Below are 20,658 nucleotides of genomic sequence, written 5' to 3'. Positions count from 1 at the left end.
CTCAAACCCTCCCATCTCAGTAACGTGCTGATGGTTATGCAGGTTATGCTGTCTCATCTCTCCCTCAGCAAACACTGTTTCCTGAGTACACCTTTGAAAGTTGACCATACTGCTCAAGCATTGAGAAATCCTAAAATAAAGGGTCTATCTATCTATCTATCTATCTATCTATCTATCTATCTATCATCTACCTATCCATCATCTATCCATCTATCAATCATGTATCTATCTTGCTATATTCATTTTTGATTCCTGCTGTAACAAATTACCATAAATTTAGTGACTTAAAACAAAATGGATTCATTGTCTTCTGGTTTTAGAGGTCAGCAATCCAAAACCAGTTTCGCTGGGTTAAAAGCAAGGTGTCAACCACATTGCATTCCTTTTGGAGGTCCTCATGGGTCACACACTCCCTTGCCTCATGTGGACCATAGTCCTTGGCCTGAAGCCCCTCCTGTATCTGCAAAGCAGCAGCAGATCATCTTCTTTCTGGCCTCTGATTCCTCTCTTAGAGCTCTCCCTTGAACTTCCATTGTCTTGTCTCCCTCTTAGAAGGACACATGGTTGATTATCCTGGATCTACCTGGATAACCTAGGACAGTTTCCTCATCCCTGAAACATGTAATGTAATCATCCCTGCAGAGTCTCCTCCACAATTTCTAGGGATTCCTAACTGGATACCTGTGTGGGGCCATTATGCTGCCCACTTTGATCCAAGGCAGACAGTCCTTTGGTCCTGTGTGTCACTGAGGGTGTCTCCCTCCCAGTTTCAGGTGAGAAGGATGTGGTGTTTCTGATTGACGGCTCTGAAGGTGTCAGAAGTGGCTTCCCTCTGCTGAAGGAATTTGTCCAGAGAGTAGTGGAGAGCCTGGATGTGGGCCCAGATCGGGTTCGTGTGGCCGTGGTGCAGTACAGCGACCGGACCAGACCTGAGTTCTACCTGAATTCATACATGGACCAGCAGAGTGTGGTCAGCGCCATCCGCAGGCTGACCATCCTGGGAGGGCCAACCCCCAACACTGGGGCTGCCCTGGACTTTGTCCTGAGGAATATCCTGATCAGCTCAGCTGGAAGCAGGATAGCGGAAGGTGTCCCCCAGCTCTTGATTGTCCTCACGGCTGACAGGTCAGGGGATGATGTGAGGGGCCCCTCAGTGGTCCTGAAGAGGGGAGGGGCAGTGCCCATCGGCATCGGCATCGGGAATGCTGACATCACAGAGATGCAGACCATCTCCTTCATCCCCTGACTTTGCCGTGGCCATTCCTACCTTCCGGCAGCTGGGAACCATCCAGCAGGTGGTCTCCGACAGAGTGATCCAGCTCAGCCGGGAAGAACTGAGCCGGTTGCAGCCAGTTTTGCTTCCCCCAACGAGTCCAGGTAAGGAGGAGATTCCTTGGATGGGGCTACTTGTTTGGACTGTGGGCTCCAAAGTATTCTCTGTTGGTTTTCTCTACCATATGTGGTGAAAACTGGCCTTTCATGAAGAATTAGGAACTATGTGCCTTTGGTCTCAGTGATCAGGAGTGACAGAGGCCTGGGGACATACTATGATTCATGTTTTGGGCCAAATTATAAAAGTTTCAAAGATGTGCATATGCTTGGCTTTAATGTAGACCCCTAAGTCCATGTAGAGGCTTCTGTATAATGTTGGTTGAAAAGGATGGGGCCACCTCACTGGTGGCACCGGCTTGATATCAGTTCTAAGGTTCCACTGGGGGGTTCAGCTGGCAGCCTGCTGTGATGAGGGAGGGAACTTGACAACAGGGTCCCCTATGCTGGGGCTCAGTCTCTGAAATATTGGTATTTCTAGAGCCAAAGCATGATGACTGCCTTTGAATGTGGCTGGTGCTGAGAAGTAAATGTCTTAACCGGCAGGAGCCAACCTTGCTCTTATAACTGTAGTTCATTCTATTTCGTCTTTCCTGTTCCCCTTTTGTAGACCTGGTTACAATAAGCTAGAAAACAGTGGGATCCTGGCTGCTGGGGATGAAGGGGGCTGAGATCTATCCGTGCCCTGCACAATACCCACGAGGGCTCACCCACCCTGGGCACTCAGGTGGAGAGGGTTGCAGTAGTTGAGGAGGCGGCCCCGTCCTTGCTCCCTTGGCTTACATTTTACAGAGTACCATCCGAAGTCTCATGGTGTGGAGGGGGGAAAAAGAAAGGCAGAGGGGAACAAAAGGAAGGGAAGAGTAGAAGCAAGGCTGGCTTTTCCTTGCTAGAGTACACCGTGTCCTGCAGGCTTCTGTGGAATGTTATAAAGGGTTTGTGATCAAATAAATCTGGGGAACAGTGGGATAAAGCCAAAGAGGTCCTCCCACAATTGATGTGTATTGCAATAAGGGAATGCCACAGTTCCAAAATCTATTTGACTCCAGGGTCCTTCTATATGGTGCAGGGTTCTCAAGAATGCACTCTGGAAGTCTTGTCATAGTGCACATGTGAGTTCCTGACTTTAAATACAAGCACATATTTCTGCAACATATTTGCTCCCCCACTTTTCAAAATAACTATTTTCTACCTTTGTCTACCTCCTAGCCTGCTTCTTCTATGCTTTCCTTCTTCCCAGCACTGCTGTCCATAGCTCAGCCCAGGTGAGCCGTCTCTGCCTCCTAGACACCTGCCCACTCTCACCTATTCAAGGACGCCATCCATCATTCTTTCTCCTGATTCATTGATTCTCCACCAAGGATGGGAAGGATGATTCCCTTTACGATACAGACACATCACTTTTTCTTCTTTCTGAGAAACCCTCTTGATGCCTGCTTCCCCTCCGGGAATACCTCAGTCCTCTTTTAAAAGAGTTATTGAAACCTTTGCAATTCCTCTCTGAACCCACCCCTATCTGTCATTCACTTTCACCATTCCACAGAAAGCGCTCTTGACAAGGTTCCCCCATGATCAGTTCCCAGATGCCATCTTGCTTGATCTATGAGGAGCTGATGCATGTCCCAGTTGAGATCATCTCCTTCCTGAAACACCACCCCTACTTGGTCTAGACATGGCTCTTATGTGTCTACTTTCCACCTCCCTCAGGGTTACTCTTTGTCCTTTGCTGGTTTCTTCTCCCTGACTTATAATCACTGCAAAGCCAGAACCCACTCCTGGGACTGGTATTTTATCTGTAATAGTCAGAATGAGGTTATGTCGCCCGTCAGGTGATGATTCCATGACAAACCATGAACCAGGTGGTTCATTAACACTAAGGATTTGGTGCCGGCAAAGGTGAAGCCCATGATTACATGTGATTTTCAGGTGTTGGAAGCAAGAAGGATGTGGTCTTCCTCATCGATGGGTCCCAAAATGCTAGCCCTGAATTTCAGTACATCCGCACCCTCATTGAGAGACTGGTTGACTACCTGGACGTGGGCTTTGACACGACTCGGGTGGCAGTCATCCAGTTCAGCGAGGACCCCAGGGTGGAATTCCTGCTGAATGCCCATTCCAGTAAGGATGAAGTGCAGAATGCGGTGAGGCGGCTGAGGCCCAAAGGTGGGAGGCAGATCAACATTGGGAGTGCCCTGGAGTACGTGTCAAGGAATATCTTCAAGAGGCCCCTGGGAAGCAGGATTGAGGAGGGCGTCCCTCAGTTCCTGGTCCTCATCTCATCTGGAAAGTCTGACGATGAAGTAGATGATTCTGCAGCAGAACTCAAGCAGTTTGGTGTTGCACCATTTACCATCGCAAGGGACGCAGACCAGGAACAGTTGGTTAAGATCTCCCTGAGCCCTGAATATGTGTTCTCAGTGAACACATTCCGGGAGCTGCCCAGCCTGGAGCAGAAACTGCTGACCCCCATCACAACCCTAACTTCAGAGCAGATACAGCAGATCCTGGCCAGCACTCGCTATCCTTCTCCAGGTAAGATGGGGTATTTTTTGTTGTTCTCTGAGGCATTTTTAAAAATATATATAAAAACATAACAGGTTCAGAGATCCATGGTACTCATGATAAGTTAAATTAAAATAAAGGGACACTGCTATTGAACCATTTGTGTCTATTGCTTGTTGCAAGAAGGGTGGATGTACCCGATGGTGAACCATAGAGCATCTTAGGGAGAGGGTGTTAGAAAGGATAGGATTTGAGCTTGTGGTGGACAATTTTGTGGAAGGCTTAAGGAAATGGCAATTTGGCCTGAAAATAATTCTGATTAGTTATCTTTCTACATCTTACGGCTAACACTGTAACTGGTAAAGAAGCAGAAGTCATTCGTATTAGCTAGGGTGGCAGGTGTTTAGTTATTTTTGTCTTCGTTTTTGTCTGTATGTGTATGATTCTGATGCTGATGTTGTGTGAAATCTTTTGTGTTCTACAAGAGAACCCAAGGCCTGGCTGTGTGTGATGGGCCAGTTTCTTGTCTTTCTCAGTATTAATGGCTCAGTTCCATGACTTGCTCAGCTTTTGCTGTGCTGTGTTTCCATTATAAGTAGCCTGGTGATTGATGAGGCAAAAGAGGCTGAATTTGTTGAGTGGCAACATATGAGTAGCTCAACAAAATGGTATCTGGGGGGATCCCTGGGTGGCTCAGTGGTTTAGCGCCTGCCTTTGGCCCAGGGCGCGATCCTGGAGTCCCGGGATCGAGTCCCACATCGGGCTCCCAGCATGGAGCCTGCTTCTCCCTCCTCCTGTGCCTCTGCCTCTCTCTCTCTGTCTATCATAAATAAATAAATGAATCTTTAAAAAAAAACAAACAAAAAAACCCAAAAATGGTATCCAAGAAGTACCTAGAATCCTAACTAAAAGGAAAACATGGTTCATCTTTCTCAAGACTTTTTGATTAATTTTGTAGTTAAAAGTGGACTCATATAAAGAAAACAGGGGAAATAACAGTGAAAATAAAACAAATTGTATAAATGCTAGGGATATGTGGGCAGGAGGAAATTCCATGAGTCAAACACCTGGGCAGCTGTCGAGGTGCACTAGGAGAGAGTTGGCATTCTCTAGGTGTCACTACCTACGTGGCGGCCTCAGACAGAGGACCTCTGACGTCAGTTGTCTCTCTCTTTTTGTATACCAAAGATGTTATTCTGGGTGATCTTGATCCCTTTTGGTAGTAACAGCTCATGATTCTGTAGATTCTGATAATCCAGTTTCTAAATGCTGTTTACATTTTTTAAAAACTAGTTGTAACCCAGACCGCAAAGCCAAAATGAAACTAGAGTAAACTTAGAAAGAGAAAGTTTTGGACAACTTCGAATAGTTCAAAAAGCAGAAATGATTTTGGTGAGAAAAGGCTCAACTTTTAGTGATTATATTTAAAAAGCTCAAGAGATAAACACAGACACATCAGCTTATAATTTTAATGTTAATTGATATTGTGGTGCCGTATAAGGCAAAGTTCAGAAATGAAAGCAGAAATAAAACCAAGTAATGACTCCATTTGTGTCCCAAGTTTTCCTCTTCTTTTCTTTCTATCCACAGGTATTGAGAGTGATGCAGCAGACATTATCTTCCTAATCGATAGCTCTGACAGCGTCAAGCCTGATGACATTGCATATATTCGGGACTTTGTTATCAAGATTGTTCGCAGACTCAACATTGGCCCCAATAAAGTGAGGATTGGGGCTGTACAGTTCAGCAATGAGGTCTTCCCAGTATTTTACCTGAAGACCCATAAATCTCAGGCTTCCGTGATCAATGCTTTGCGTCAGCTGAGGCACAGAGGGGGGTCCCCACTGAACACTGGCAAAGCTCTGGAATTTGTGGCAAGAAATCTCTTTGTCAAGTCTGCTGGGAGCCGGATAGAAGACGGGGTGCCCCAACACCTGGTTCTGTTTCTGGGTGGAAAATCCCAGGATGATACTTCCAGATTTTCGCAGGTGATCAGCTCCTCAGGGATTGTGAGTTTAGGAGTAGGAAACCGAAATATCGACAGAGCAGAGCTGCAGACCATCACCAACAACCCCAGACTGGTCTTCACGGTGCGAGAGTTCAGAGAGCTCCCCAACATAGAAGACAGGGTCATGCACGCCTTTGGGCCCTCTGGGGTCACGCCTGCACCTCCAGGAGTGGACACACCTTCTCCCTCACGGCCAGGTATGACTTGCGTGACCTGTAACTACAGAGCGTGACATCAATTATCCTTTCATTGAAAAAATATAGTTAGTATTTATCTTAATAATTTTCATCTGTTAAGGTTGTTGCTGCACATAATATTAGAAACTAAATACTGGAAAAATGATTCAGTTGAAACTGTAGAAGGAAACATATCCCAGAGAACATGGTCGTTGATTCCTCCAGAGGCTTCTCTGAGACTAGTTAGAACCTCACTGAAAGTTCCTATGAAGGTGCATTGAGGGTTAACTCTAGATTCGTTGGCTCTCAGAAAAGGACAGAATCTGAGACTGGCTAATCCATGCTCCTCTTTTACTCCAGTCTTGATGGATTGATTATAATTAGGAAATTACCCCCAAATGTGATTGACTTTTGGCAGGCTTCCACGAAGCTCTTAGCCTGATGGCAGGCGATCTTCCAAAGGTGTACGGGGTCTGCTTCCCATTTTCCAATCTGTTTCCCCCACCCCTTTTTTGATCTGCCTCTGGCACATTTCCTTCAACTCCTGTCAGACATCATTGTTTATTTTTAACCAGAAGGGAAGTGCTTAGTGGCATTTCCTACAACATCTGAGTTTTTGGATCGTTGAATCTGTGGCATGATACCATTTTGTGTGGGATAATCAGACTGAATTCTCAGTTTCCCCAAGTCCTACTGTCTCTTATCTTTTCATTCAGATGGTTTGTCATTTATCTTCTTGTTCTTAGCAAAATAGTGGCTGTGAATTTGGGAACCATAGAGGCATGGAATAAAGCAAAGGTATTTGCTGTGAATAAGTCACAGCATTTTTAGCATCATTCCAGCTATTTTACACTTTGTATATTTGTTATGGATATGGAAACCAAATTTCTCCTCATTTGCATTTCAATCACTTTCAGAGAAAAAGAAAGCAGATGTTGTGTTCCTATTGGATGGCTCCATCAATTTCAGGAGGGACAGTTTCCAGGAAGTGCTCCGTTTTGTGTCTGAAATTGTGGACACGCTGTATGAGGGGGGTGACTCCATCCAAGTGGGGCTGGTCCAGTACAACTCTGACCCCACTGACGAGTTCTTCCTGAAGGACTTTTCCACCAAGCAGCAGATTATTGATGCCATCAACAAAGTTGTCTACAAAGGGGGGAGACACGCAAATACCAAGGTGGGCATCGAGCACCTGAGGCTGAATCACTTCGTGCCGGAGGCGGGCAGCCGCCTGGATCAGAGGGTCCCTCAGATAGCGTTTGTGATCACGGGTGGAAAGTCGGTGGAGGATGCCCAGGAGGCCAGCCTGGCACTCACCCAGAAGGGTGTCAAAGTGTTTGCCGTGGGTGTGAAGAACATCGACTCAGAGGAGGTTGGGAAAATAGCGTCCAACAGTGCTACAGCGTTCCGAGTGGGGAACGTCCAGGAGCTGTCTGAATTGAGTGAGCAAGTTCTGGAAACTCTGCACGATGCAATGCATGAAACCTTATGTCCGGGTGTGACCGATATTTCCAAAGGTAACCAATCCCCTTATACGTACATTTTCATCCTGTTGTGCCAACATTTAGGACCTGTTTGGTTATTTACGTGCCTGGTGCTGGCCCGTGGGGTCCTTGAGCCTTTGGTTGCTTCAGTCATTTTCCTTATATCCACGTGGGTTGGGTCCTGGCAACCGCCTGGCCCCTGTTAACAATAAGGATATGTTATATTTTGGGGTAAGAGTGGAAGTCTGTATTTTCTTGCTCTTACAAGATTTACTTTTTCCCTCTATTCTTGGATCTCCCAAATAATTCAGAGTAATCGATCCCTGTTTCTGTTGATAGGTTTATTAGATCAACTATTTGAGAAAAGAGTAGTCGAGTTCTCAAGCGCGTTTAATTCCAAGTACAATCTTGGGGTGCATGTGCACACCAACTGTATTGCAGGCCAAAACTGACAAATACCCCAGAAAAGCAAACACATTGAAATGGTCTACACTCTCAGTTCCTAAGAGTCAGCTCTGGCGTGCCTTGAGAGAGAGGCAGACCAAATTGCTTCTCCAAGCCCATACATAGAGGATCTCATTTTGCCCTTGAGCACGATGCCTGGTCCCCATCTGGGGGCTGTGCCTGTGTATTGGACTCATCTCAGCCACCTCAACCTAGAGCTCATTGCCTACTTTCCCTTTTGCAGTCTGTAATCTGGATGTGATTCTGGGGTTTGACGGATCAAGGGATCAGAATGTCTTTGTGACCCAGAAGGGCCTTGAGTCCAAGATGGATGCCATCTTGAATAGAATCAGCCAGATGCAAAGAATCAGCTGCAGCGGCAGCCAGATGCCCACCGTGCGGGTGTCGGTGGTGGCCAACACACCCTCAGGTCCCGTGGAGGCCTTTGACTTTGCCGAGTACCAGCCAGAACTGTTTGAGAAGTTCCGGAACATGCGCAACCAGCACCCCTATGTCCTCACTGCAGACACACTGAAGGTCTATCAGAACAAGTTCAGACAGTCTTCAGCAGACAATGTAAAGGTGAGCATGGGCTCCTCCCTCTTTCAGCTTCCCATGCAGTTTCTGGACTTCTAGTGGTCAGGAGGCACACCTCTATGTCCAGAAGCCCCTTTTCCCAAAGTGTTCTTCTATGAACACGCTTCCCGTTTGATGGGGTTGGCAGTGCCCAAAAAATAAAAAAGTGCCTTACCGTCAGCTGATCATAATAGTCTGAAAGGTAATTATCTTCCTCATTGTAGTAGTTTTACTAATGCTCTAAAAAAAAAATCCTGGAAATCAGTAAGTAAGCTTGACTGAGTTGAAGTTATGATTAATTCATGTTGAATTATAGTCCAACCCCTTAAGTACATCATGGTTTCTGTTTCCCTCTCTTTCTCTCCATGTGTATAGGCTGGGTGGCTGAAACAGTAGAAACAACAGAAATTGATTGTCACAGTTCTGGAGACACTGAAAGTCTGAGACCAGAGTGTCTGCTGGGTTGGCTTCTTCAGAGGCCTCTCTCCTTGGCTTGCAGGCGGCCACCTTCTCCTTCTGTCTGTGTACCATCTTCCCTCTGGGTGTGTCTGTGTCCCAATCTCTTCTCCGTAGACCAGTCACACTGGGTTAGAGCCCACCGCAATGACCTCACTGAATTTAAGGACCCTTTAAAAGCCCTATCGCCACATATAGTTATCTTCTGAGGTATTGAAGGTGAAGGCTTCAACAGCTGATATTTGGAGGGACATACTTCAGCCCATAACACACCCACAGACACACACTCACACAATTTCTAGAAACTACATCACATAAATAGGAAAATGAGATAAACTGTTTTTATTCTTATTCTGAGGTTTTTTTTAAGTAAATCAAGCACTACAATATCCCCCTTTATTTTATCCCTCACTTATTGCACAGTATCAAAGAGCTATAAACTGAGGATGACTGTTTCTTATTGTTGGTCCCCGGTGTCCTCGACTCTAAGATGGAGGATTTGAACGGACTGGTCTCCCTGCTGGGAGTCTGATGTTTCTAATTTTGGTTGGGGTTTGACACATCTGTTTTTTTTTTTTTTTTTCAGGTGGTCATTCATTTTACGGATGGAGTGGATGGAAATCTGGCTGATTTACAAAAGGCATCTGAGGAACTCCGACAAGAAGGTAGGTCATGGGCTTTCTAAATGTGAGAAGTTGGCCTGGGTGAGGCAGGGACACTACCCAGCTAGAGTCCTCTGGGGGATCCTTGGGGCATCCTCCCTGCAGCCTGGCCCTCCTGACACCTGCCTGGTGCTATCGGGGTTCCCCTCGTACCACAGATGGCTTTATCAGCAAGTCCTGACACAGGCATGCTTTTGCAAAAGAATATGTAGTTTTGATCACAGCTCATAAATACCATACTTTTAAGCAAAAATATGCTCTACTACACACCAAATAATGAACATAGATTTTCCAAATTTAGGGCAATTAGATAAACAGGGATGCCTATTATCAGATATAATATCTGGATATTCGTTTCCTTTGGAATTCATAGCACTGGCAGAAAGTGAATGCCAACACAGAGGTTTACAGAAGCAAAATTTATCATAAAAATGTTCTATGACTTAGCTGGCTTTTCCTGAGCGAAGAAGATGAGACTGTGACTCAACTGGTTTGGGAGGTGTGCATCTCAGCTCTTCCCACAGCACCCCCATGTTTCACAAGGCCAGAGTTTGAGAATTTCTGAATGAATGTGTTTCATGATGTCACTTCCTGTATTTCTACTGATGAGTTTAGCTATGTAGCTGGAGCAATTGCTCAGAGGTGTCAAAATTTCCAGGATCTTGACCCTTCAGAGTGGCTAACTAGTTTGATTCAATATGTCTTAGGTAAAGGCCACATTTTACACTGAAGTCTTCTTTTAAAATAAAAAATCAGGGGGGATCCCTGGGTGGCTCAGCAGTTTCGTGCCTGCCTTTGGCCCAGGGCACGATCCTGGGGTCCTGTTATCGAGTCCTGCGTCGGGCTCCCAGCATGGAGCCTGCTTCTCCCTCTGCCTGTGTCTCTGCCTCTCTCTCTCTCTCTATGTCTATCATAAATAAATAAATAAAAATAAATCTTTAAAAAAAATAAAATAAAATAAAAAGTCAGGAGGGCAAAGAGGTGGTGGCTGTGGAGGGCCAGGCAAGCTGCACTGAATGTGCCTCTCCGCGCAGGTGTCCAGGCTCTTATCCTCGTGGGCCTTGAACGTGTAGCCAACTTGGAGCAGCTGATGCAGTTGGAGTTCGGGCGAGGCTTCCTATACAACAGGCCCCTGAGGCTTAACTTGCTGGACCTCGATTATGAACTAGCAGAGCAGCTCGTGAGTTTTTATGTCTCTACGTACAAACTGGTCTAGATACCAAGTTCTTTGTCACCTTAAGATAACGAAGGCACTTTATTTTATTTTTTTGCCAGATGAATGGCAGAGGGGCCCTTTGGGTGGGTCACTCAATCATTCAAGTTGTTTAATTCACCTGGGAGGGACCTCCTTGTTGCCATCCTGTGTGTGAGCCCTCGGACCGGAGCTCTTACCCAAGAGCTGGGAAAGTGGCCAGCGGGACAGTGGTTCTCTGGGTACGCTGGTGGCATCACCCGGCGATTTCCTCAGTTCCCTTTTGCGAGCATTTTGCCCTTCATAAGACTGTCGGGAAGGCAAAACATCAGAGTGACTGTCCGCAAATGGGAATCAGGTTGTCAGCATCAGAAAGCTTGCATGAGAAAACAAGGCAACGCAGGAGAAGAGAGATCATTTCTGGGCAGAGAAGCATCTCCATGGCCTCTCTCCTAGTTTCCTTTGGAGCAGGTGGAGGGGATCCCTGAGGTTTCCTAATGCTTGGGTTCAGCCTCTCTTGGCTGCAGATGCTAGCTCCAGGGTTGGCAGTGGGTGGGCCTTTGGGGGACGTGGGGCTGAGTGGTCAACTCAGGGACTGTTTGCTGGTGGCAATAGCAGGCCGTGGGATGAATTGAATGTCCCTTTTTCGCTCTTGCATTCTTCCCAAGGCTGGAATTAGAATTTTTTTTTTTAATTGGGTGGTAGGAGGTTGTGTTAGTTGACACATCTGGAACGTGGAATAAAGTGAAAACTCTGAGAAGCCCACTGTAAGGAAAGTGTTTGACCACCATGAGTGTAGCAGCTGGAAATGTTTCTTGGGCATGCACTCTCCCCGTAAAGTCAGGGGCTCGGATGGGAAGGGACCATCGAGGGTGTCTGCTGAGTGTGGCCTCCTTGGTGACCCAGGGTGGTGGCAGGGACCACTTGTGTTTGCCCCACATGTGGCTCTTCCCTATTTTCCTCCGTCCTGGCACCCTGGTCTGTGCTCTGACCATGGTTCTGAGGAGATTTGGGGGATCCTTCCATCCGGGCCATATGCGACTTGCTTCTTAGGTCTTGCTCTTTAGAGTTTGAAAATATGTCTCTCATGCTTAATGTGTGAAATTTGAAGATGGACATTGGAAACTTTTAGAAATAAGGCCCAGCCCAAAGTGATGCCATGAATAAGATCTATTTTACTTTGGTGGCTCTTCACGTCCCCGTGTGTGACTTCCCACTGCCATCTGACTGCTGGGCCCGTCTCAGAGGGAGGGCCACGTGGGCAGAGCTTCACCTCTCACTGTGGAATCCACGCACATCAGATTTTTTTTTTCCCTTCATGGCCTATATATGCTTTTTTTTTTTTTTTTTCTTGGCATTTGTTAGGACTTGAACTTTCTTTTCTTCTTGGTAGGACAACATCGCTGAGAAAGCTTGCTGCGGAGTTCCCTGCAAATGCTCCGGGCAAAGAGGAGACCGCGGGCCCATTGGCAGCATCGGGCCAAAGGTAAGGTGGCTGTGCCTCTTACACCTGGGGCCAGCTCTCAGCAGAGTCCCTGCAACAGGAGGCCTGAGGGACACTGGATGCCCGCCTGCCTTCTTTCTTTCCTCAGGAAGAGGGGATCTGTTCTTTAGTGCTTTGGTTCTTCATTTTATGAAATAAGTTCATATCGGTGGGCATCACGTACTGGCAGCCTCTCCGCGGAGGGTCAGCAGGGAATCTTAGCCTTTGCATCTAAGTTAAAGGAAGCGGACAGGATTTTGAGAGCCTTCAAGATCCTGATAGATGAATGGCGCTGGAATGATGAATGGAAGCCCAAGTTCAAGGGAACAGCTAACGCCATGCTAAGTGGTGGCACTGCTCTATCAAAGGAACGGGGTCGGGGAGATGCTTGAAGGTAGAACAAAGAAAACTAGAGGCTTTCACCGAGGAATCACTCTTTCTGTTTTAGGGTATTCCTGGGGAAGATGGCTATCGAGGTTATCCTGGCGACGAGGGTGGACCCGTAAGTACAAGATGATTTGTTCTTTAAGCTTGTCTTCCCTCTTTGTTCCTCACACATTGGGGTTGAATTGTGGGGCTCATGATCTGTTGCATTTCCAGTGATTTTCCTACCAGGAAAACCTTCGTTTCTGACTTCTGTGACAACTCAGATCTCTACGCTGTGGGGCACAGGGCACAGGGGGATGACTGGACGTGACACACGTGGACGTGCTGTGCAGGGCTCTTCCTCGTTCTATTTCAGAGGGAGAGACTCGATGGCCTCTGAGGCCGGGGGACACCAAATAGGCCATGCCTGGGGTCCAGCAAATGCAGATGTCCAGTCCAAGCAGAGACGGGAGTGAGCTGGGGCAGGGCGGAGGGAGCCTAATCAGGCTGTTGTCGGGGTTACGGCCTTTAAGGGAGGTTTGCCGACTTGGGTGACCTAAGGGTGCAGCTGGGGGCTCGGGAAGCAGGTCCTGGGACAGATGAGGTCTGAGAGGCTTGGGGACACTAGAAAGAGGCCCAGCCCTGAGATCGGGGGACAAGGCCGGTGGACAGCAGATGAAGTCATGGGGTCCCAGCAGGCAGTGCCAACCCCGGGACCCTCTGGGGAGCTAGGAACCAGGGACGGTGTGCAGGAGCCATCAGGCCCAGGGTTCTCCTAGCACCTGGTACCCAGAGGCCTGCCCATCCTTGGTCCTCCAGGGAAGTACCTTCTGAGCCGCAGACCTTCCAGGGCCCACTCCCTCAAGGGGTGGGAACCTCCCAGGGCTGGGGGTGCAGGGGTGCCGAAGGCTTGACCAGGATCGAACAGCATCCCTGCCGGGGAAATCTACTTTCTAGAAAACGCCTCTCCTGGTGAAGCGAACTCAGTGGAGGCATGGTGACAAGGAGCTCCAACCTGTAAATGGCTTTGTCTCTCCCGGCAGGGTGAGCGCGGTCCTCCTGGCGTGAACGGCACTCAAGGTTTCCAGGGCTGCCCCGGGCAGAGAGGAATAAAGGTACAGGGTGTGTGTGTGTGTGTGCGTGTGTGTGTGTATGTGTGTGCATGTGTGTGACCACAGCACCAGGGCCCCAGCAGGCAGAGGCGTTCAGTGGCACGTGCAGAAGTGAGACGCTGTCCCCAAATGCTTCCCTGGGGAAGAAGGCCCCGGAGGCCTCAGCAGCCAGGGGCTCCAACTGCAGGCCGGGTCCAAGGTCTGGCGGGTCCAGCAGCCCAGGCTGCCGCGGGCAGGGAGCCTGAGGAAGTCAGGGGGCGGTCACGAGGCCAGGTGGGGGAAGGGCCGGTGGCCTGTGCCTCTAGCCCCGGGCCCCGAGAGGAGCCAGAGAAGTGTTGGGGGGCCAGGGTGCCAGGCACACGCTGGAAGGTTCCTTGTGGGAAGTGCTTGGAGGCGCTGTCTCCTCCGTTTGCTGATGTTTGAAAGCAGGTGCTGAAGGTAAGAGGCCACCGGGCCGTAAAGTCACAAAGGGACCTTGGAGCCTGGTGCCCTCCTGCCCAGGGAGCCTAGAGCAGCAGGTGCTCAGGCCCAGGGAAATTAGCTTCAGGATCCCCCCCACCCCACCCCGCCGGGATGGAGAGAGGGCAGTGTAGACAGATGAGTCCTGAGAGCACTGGATTTCAGATCCAGGTGTCGAGGAGGGATTCCCCCCCTCCCCCCGCCTTTCTCTGTGGCCTCCAGGGAGGACCTAATCTTCCCCCTTTCCCCTGCCTTCCAGGGCTCTCGCGGATTCCCAGGAGAGAAGGTACCTATGCTTTGTTTTAGCTTTTTATAAATTGATCGCATTCTCAGGATCTGTGGGTTTTCCTTTCTCACCGTGTGTCTTGCTTTCCCCGCAGGGCGAATTAGGAGAAATCGGGCTGGACGGTCTCGACGGTGAAGACGTAAGTGACTTCGCGCTCGGAGTCCACACCGTGTCCTCATCCTGAACATCCCGGCTGCTCCTAGCTCGGGCTACGGTGGAAATTGTGCCGGGGGTGACGTTTTCTCATTGTCTTTGACAGGGAGACAAAGGATTGCCCGGGTCTTCCGGAGAGAAAGGGAATCCGGGCAGAAGGGTAAGTATGTTTCCATAGCGTTGTCATGATGGAAAAACTAGAAACATTTTACCTAAGGAATACATACTTGTTTAATTCATGTCTGTGAAGACTGCTTCCTCCAGGCAGCCTTCTCTGATGTCCTCCGGGGTTGGCATCCACTCTGTCCTCTATCAGCTGTGACAATTACATCATATATTTTTGTTTGTTTGAAGGGTATGTCTCATAGGGCACGAGCTGAGTGTGATCTGTTTAAATAAACCCCCGGTGTCTGGTACAGAATAGGTCCCAGTAAATATTTGGGATTACCAGAACAAATCAGAAATATCTGGAAGTGATTTTACCTTTCTGTAAATGCGCAAATGGGAAATGCTATCCTGTTAAAGATTTACGACCTAAAGTACGTGATTTTAAGGGTGACATACAAATTGGAAACCCTACCTAATTTTTGTCTCCGCTTCGGGCTTTTTATTTAGGGTGACAAAGGACCTAAAGGGGTCAAAGGAGAGAGAGGAGACGTTGGCTTTCGAGGTGACCCGGTAAGGGGACGTCCTCACCCGCAGCGTGAGAGCCGTGTCTCGGGGAAGAGGGTTTCGGCGACGTGGGTTGAAGGGAAGAATTTTAAACCAGAATTCTGAAATGGCCTTAACATGTGTTGGTAACACACATGGTTTGTCCTCTTCCTACAATTTTGGAGATGTGTTTGCTCTCTACCAGCAGAGATAAAGTGTTTGCAGGGCCTTTCCTACAAAGACCTCAGAAGTATCCCTAAAAGGTGGCCTCAGGGCGCTTTCATCCAGCTGGACTGAGTGGTCAGGAAAGTATTAGGGGTGACCAACACGTCAGACCCTGAGGGGCCGCCCCTCGGCCATATCCCACCCACGACCCACAGCCTGCCCATGGGGTCATCAACCACTCTTGGCCCTGGACGGTGGGCGGTGGCCCTTCCTCAGTGAGAAGGATGATCCCCCAGGGTCACTCTTGCCTGGTTCTGGCCCGGAGGAGAGGAGGCTGGCCTGGCATGGGGTTTTATAGAGTCACAGAACGAGAGAAGCCACAAGCCTTTCTTTTCCATCTCTTTCCCTAAAGTGAACTGAAAGCATCCTTTGCTTGCACATGCAGCTCATGTCCCTGACCTGTGTTGTTTGCAGGGTGACTCAGGACGGGACAGTCAGCAGAGAGGACCTAAAGGAGAAACTGGAGACATCGGCCCCATGGTACGACACCCTGCAATCCCAGACCCCCTTGGCTGAGTGCTTGGCCCCCTCCCCACATGCCCACCGCCGCCGCAGAGGCCACGGAGGTGGTCTTCAAGGCTGTGGGGCCCACGCGCGGGGTGCAGACCCCTTGGTGAAGGGAGTCTCCAACAGGGAGTGGGAGCAACTGCTACTTACCTGCAGAATTTGTTCCCCTTAGATATCAGTGAAAAGTGCTTGTGAAGCCAGAGGCTTCCGAAGCCGGGCACGGCCCACATCTCAGGGGTCCCCCCAAGCAGCCCACCACCCTGTGTGTGTGCGCCCTTCCCCACGGCCTCTGGTGCAGTGTGCAGAGTTTGATGGTCTTCTTTGCAGCTGAGAATCTTACACCGATTTTTCCTCCCATCAGGGTCTCCCTGGGAGAGACGGGGTGTCTGGAAGTCCTGGAGACCCCGGGAAGGAAGTGAGTGCATCTTGGGGCTTGGGGGCTTCCATGGGGAGATTGAGCAAGTGCCGCCGCCTGAGTGGCCCACCAACGCGCTCTGGGGCAGAGTTACTCAGCAGCTTTATATTTAGGGACTTTAAAGGGATTCTTGAAACTGCTGTCACCCAAATCTTGGTGCTTATGGACGTGTTTCATGCTCACCATTTGTTCTGTGCCCCATCCCTCCTCCCGCCCCGGGGTTCTCCTTGCCTCTTGTCCAAAGCACAGCATCCAACAGAGGCTTTTAAAAGCGATGCCTTCGCTGCTTTCACGTATTTGGCTAGGTTTTAATCCCACTAAATATTTTTAAAATCCAAACTGAAGCAGGAGTACAGAGGGGAATGAGGGCGTTAGGGGGAGGAGGGCCGACGGGTCGTGTACGTGTTGGCGTCATAATGGTTGGTTGGTTGGTCGGTGCTGCTGTAGTTCAAGCAACGGAACCGGATTCTGTTTTCTCGTGAATCGCATCTTGCAGCTGCTTTTTCAAGACATTTCACAAATGTCTGCTGCCAGACGGCACGTTGCATGCAGGTTCTCTGAGGCTTGCGGAAGGCTGAAGCCAAAGCTATGTACACAAGCTCTGGGCCCGGGCGGGGGGGTGGGGTGGGGTACCCAGAGCTCGGCTCTGGAAGCGGGGAGAGAGTCCCTGCTCGGGGAGGAGCGGTCTGGAGGCGGATAAATCTTCAGGGGCCGTCAGGGTGGCTCTGCTCAGCGGGCGGCACAGCACAGCACCCCGGGCTGGGCTGCGTAGCCAACAACAGCACCTCCGCCTGTTCCCTGGTGCCAGCCTCGCATTGGGAGCTGGACCGGTGGTGGCACCATCAGCCGTGTGCTCTGCACTGGGCGCTTTTGGGGAGGAGTGACTCTTACTCATGATGGCATGATATGCCTTGGGCACATTTATTTATTTATTATTTATTATTATTTTTAAAGCCTTTATTTATTTGAGAGAGAGCAAGAGAGAGCACAAGCAAGGGTAGGGGTGGAGGGAGGAGGAGAAGCAGGCTCCCCGAAGAGCAGGGACCCCAACGCGAAGCTCGATCTCAGGACCCCCGAGATCATGATCCGAGCCGAGGGCAGACGCTTCATCCACTGAGCCACCCAGGTGCCCCTAGGCATAATCTTTTAGGTTATGCTTTTATAATTCAGAGGCAAGCAAAATTTGAAGATGCTGTCTTAAATGTTCTGAGGATTATATTTGAATAATGCCGAGGAGCTGTGTGATGACGAAGCGATGAGGAAATACTCTATTGTCTGTCATGATGTGCTGACGGCTCCGGTCGTGAGGGGAGCCAAACCTGGTTTTCATGAAATGATTATTAATAGAGCCATGCAGCCAATTTGTTTGATTTCTACATGCAAGGTAGACACTTGGGTTTGAAGTTGATACGGGGTCAAGGGCTCTCATAGCCTCTTCCCTTGATGGCCGGGGAAGGCCTGGTTGTCAGCTTCCTCCTCCTTCCCTTAGGACCTCACTGTGCCAGGCTCATGCCAGGGTGACCTGTGTCCTTACCTCATGCCTCAGTCTACCACTCAGGCTTCTGCAGGCTGTCTCTGGCCTCAGTTGTACGTCATCCAGCACTGGTGGCCTCTAGTCATACTCTAGGATGTCCCCTCGCCGGGGTTGGGGGAGGCCAGCCAGATTGTTTACTCTGAAGGAGTGGCCTGGCCCGTCCCTTCCCCCTCCACTTGTCCATGTGTCATCCATAGAAGGAGGCCAAGGTCTTCCCTTAAAGAAGCTGCCATCACAGTGAATAATGGCAAAGCCGTCACCCCAGAAAATCTCTGGGCCTGTCCATTGGGAGTGAAGAGTGTGTTTCTTTGGTTGATGCAGCAGATGCGTCAAGCCCGTAACAGAACTATTGTGTTACAGTCTCCAGAATACCAGCCCTTACCTCGCAAAGATACACCCAGGACCTCCGTGAGTTCCGATCCTGAACCTTTGCTCTGGAGAGGAAGCATCACAAAATTGGGATTAAAGGATGACTTAATGCAGCAGGTCCACGTTTATTTGAATTAAGGGTCACTTCTAGAACATCGAGGGAGACGTTGCCAAGTCATGAGCCCAGACTAAGCACAGTTGGGCTTTTAGGTCCACATATGCACAATCCCAATACTTTACTTAACCAACTATGTGTTATATTTGGCCGGGAGCATCTGGAGAGCTTGGGACTCCCTTCCACGAGAATGAACATATTTCATGACTTCGCCCTGCAGTTAGGAACTCGGTCGTAAAGCAGACAGGTTGACATTACCATTTCACATCCTTGTGTGAGACTGGCTGGGATCATCCAGCCAGAACGAGTCATTGTTTTGCTTGGCAGGTCTGGAGTCACTCTGAAAGCTTCCATCTGGGTGGTGAACAGGGCAGCACGGAAGCAAAAGCTCGCGGAGATGAGGGCAGGAGGAAGGGTGGCGCGTGCACGTCTGCTCGGGGCCGGCCAGGTGCACAGCGGCTCCGTCCCCAGGCTCCCTCTCACTTTCTGTGACTTCTCCACAGGGTGGCTTTGGCCGAAGGGGACCAGCAGGAACGAAGGTAGGTCTCTAACTTGGTGCCTCTTTCCCAGCATCACATCATGACTCCCCATGTACCCTGTCCCTTTGCCAGCGAGGCGTGGCGCTCGATCAGCTGCAGCCACCTTCTCTACCAATTCCTTAACGTGAGGCTCTTCTAAACGGCTTGTGAGACCAAGGGGCCATGGGGACAGGGACCAAAAGCGAAGGCGAGAGATGGAGGAGGCGATGTCCGGCATCCCTTATCCCCGATGGGCCCACTTGTCAGGTCATTGACCAGTCTCAGCATCTTCCTGTGTCCATCTGCTCACCCGGGCAAGACAGGTTTGGATGAAAAAAACAAAACAAAAGAAAAAAACAAACCTTGTTTTCCAAAGCCATCTTGAGCAGAGGGTGAAAAGAGTGGAAAACCATCCTAAGAGTGCAGAGAGACACCGCTGTACCTGCCCAACGTCTCGTCCCGGAGCCGCCTCCTCCATGGCCTCCGCACCCCCCCACCCCCACCCCATAGGGCTGTTCTCCTGTCGCCTTGTCCAGGTGTGACTGTAGAGCAGATGGCTGACATTGGTGAAAACCATCCTGACACCCCCTCCATCTTCTTTTGTTTCCAAGGGCAACAAGGGCGGCCCGGGCCAGCCGGGCTCCGCGGGAGAGCAGGGGGCCCGAGGTGCGCAGGTCAGTAACCCCACCCCCACCCCCACCACCCCCGCCCAAGGTGTGGCTGCATGCCTTGTGATGTTTCCCGGATGCTTAGTTGCTTGTCTTTAAATGAGGTGAGAGTCAATTTTACAAAATCGGATGCAAAACTAATCATCGTGAAGCGAACCGTTCCATGGCAGATAGTCCATTGGCAATGCTGTGACCCTGAGCTCTACACGTGTCCACCTTCCCCAGAGGAGCCCCTTACCCGTTACGCAGTCACTCCCATCTCCCCTCCCTCAGCTCCTGGGAACCACTCATTTCCCTTCTGTCTCTGTGGGTTTGTCTCTTCTGGAAATTTCATGTAAACACAGTCACACAATATACGGCCTCTTGTGTCTGGCCTCCTCCACTGAGCATCATGCTTTGGAGTTTCATCCACGTAGTGGTGTGTGTCTGCGCTTCCTTCCTTTCGATGGCTGAGGAATATTCCACGGCGTGGACAGACCACAATCTGTTTACCCAGTCGTCGGCTGGTGGACACTCAGACTCTTTCCACCTTTTGGAAATTGTGAATGGTGCTGCCGGGGACATCTGTGTACAAGCTTTTGTTTCAACCCTTGTTCCTCGTAATTTTTTAAAAGATTTTTATTTCTTTATGTTAGAGAGAGACAAAGAGAAAGAGAGAAAGAAAGAGAGAAAGGGAGAAGGAGTGAGGAGGGGAGGAGCAGAGGGAGAGGAAGACAGAGAGAGACTGAAGCAGACTCCGCACTGAGCACGGAGCCTGACGCGGAGCTCCATGTCATGACTCAGATCGGGACCTGAGCTGAAATCAAGAGTTGGTCGCTGAACTGACTGAGTCACCCAGGCGCCCCTTGTTCCTTGTATTTTTTTTTTTTTTAATTAACTTCCCCATTTGTGTCCTGGGTTGGAGCTGCTGTTAACAGCTGAGACAGGAGCGTGGTCTCCAGCGGGCTTTCTGGCTGCGCCAAAAAGAA

General features: G+C 49.6%; 1 protein-coding gene across 1 annotated transcript in view; it reads left to right on the top strand.

The window, feature by feature from the left end:
• COL6A3 (collagen type VI alpha 3 chain) overlaps nt 1-20,658 on the top strand; it is an 80,160-nt gene that overhangs the window by 31,529 nt on the left and 27,973 nt on the right. The window contains 19 exon segments of the mRNA NM_001103215.1: nt 768-1,242; nt 1,244-1,377; nt 3,256-3,861; nt 5,422-6,036; nt 6,933-7,532; nt 8,188-8,525; nt 9,562-9,640; nt 10,672-10,817; nt 12,223-12,315; nt 12,761-12,814; nt 13,722-13,793; nt 14,509-14,535; nt 14,630-14,674; nt 14,795-14,848; nt 15,304-15,366; nt 15,979-16,044; nt 16,433-16,486; nt 19,008-19,043; nt 19,634-19,696. Coding sequence (NP_001096685.1) covers nt 768-1,242; nt 1,244-1,377; nt 3,256-3,861; nt 5,422-6,036; nt 6,933-7,532; nt 8,188-8,525; nt 9,562-9,640; nt 10,672-10,817; nt 12,223-12,315; nt 12,761-12,814; nt 13,722-13,793; nt 14,509-14,535; nt 14,630-14,674; nt 14,795-14,848; nt 15,304-15,366; nt 15,979-16,044; nt 16,433-16,486; nt 19,008-19,043; nt 19,634-19,696 — 3,620 coding nt within the window.

The sequence above is a fragment of the Canis lupus genome, chromosome 25 (genome assembly GCF_011100685.1).
Source record: "Canis lupus familiaris isolate Mischka breed German Shepherd chromosome 25, alternate assembly UU_Cfam_GSD_1.0, whole genome shotgun sequence".
In the NCBI taxonomy this organism is placed as follows: Eukaryota; Metazoa; Chordata; class Mammalia; order Carnivora; family Canidae; genus Canis; species Canis lupus.
Note: the sequence above shows the minus strand (reverse complement) of the source record. Positions and strands in the feature narration are given on the sequence as shown.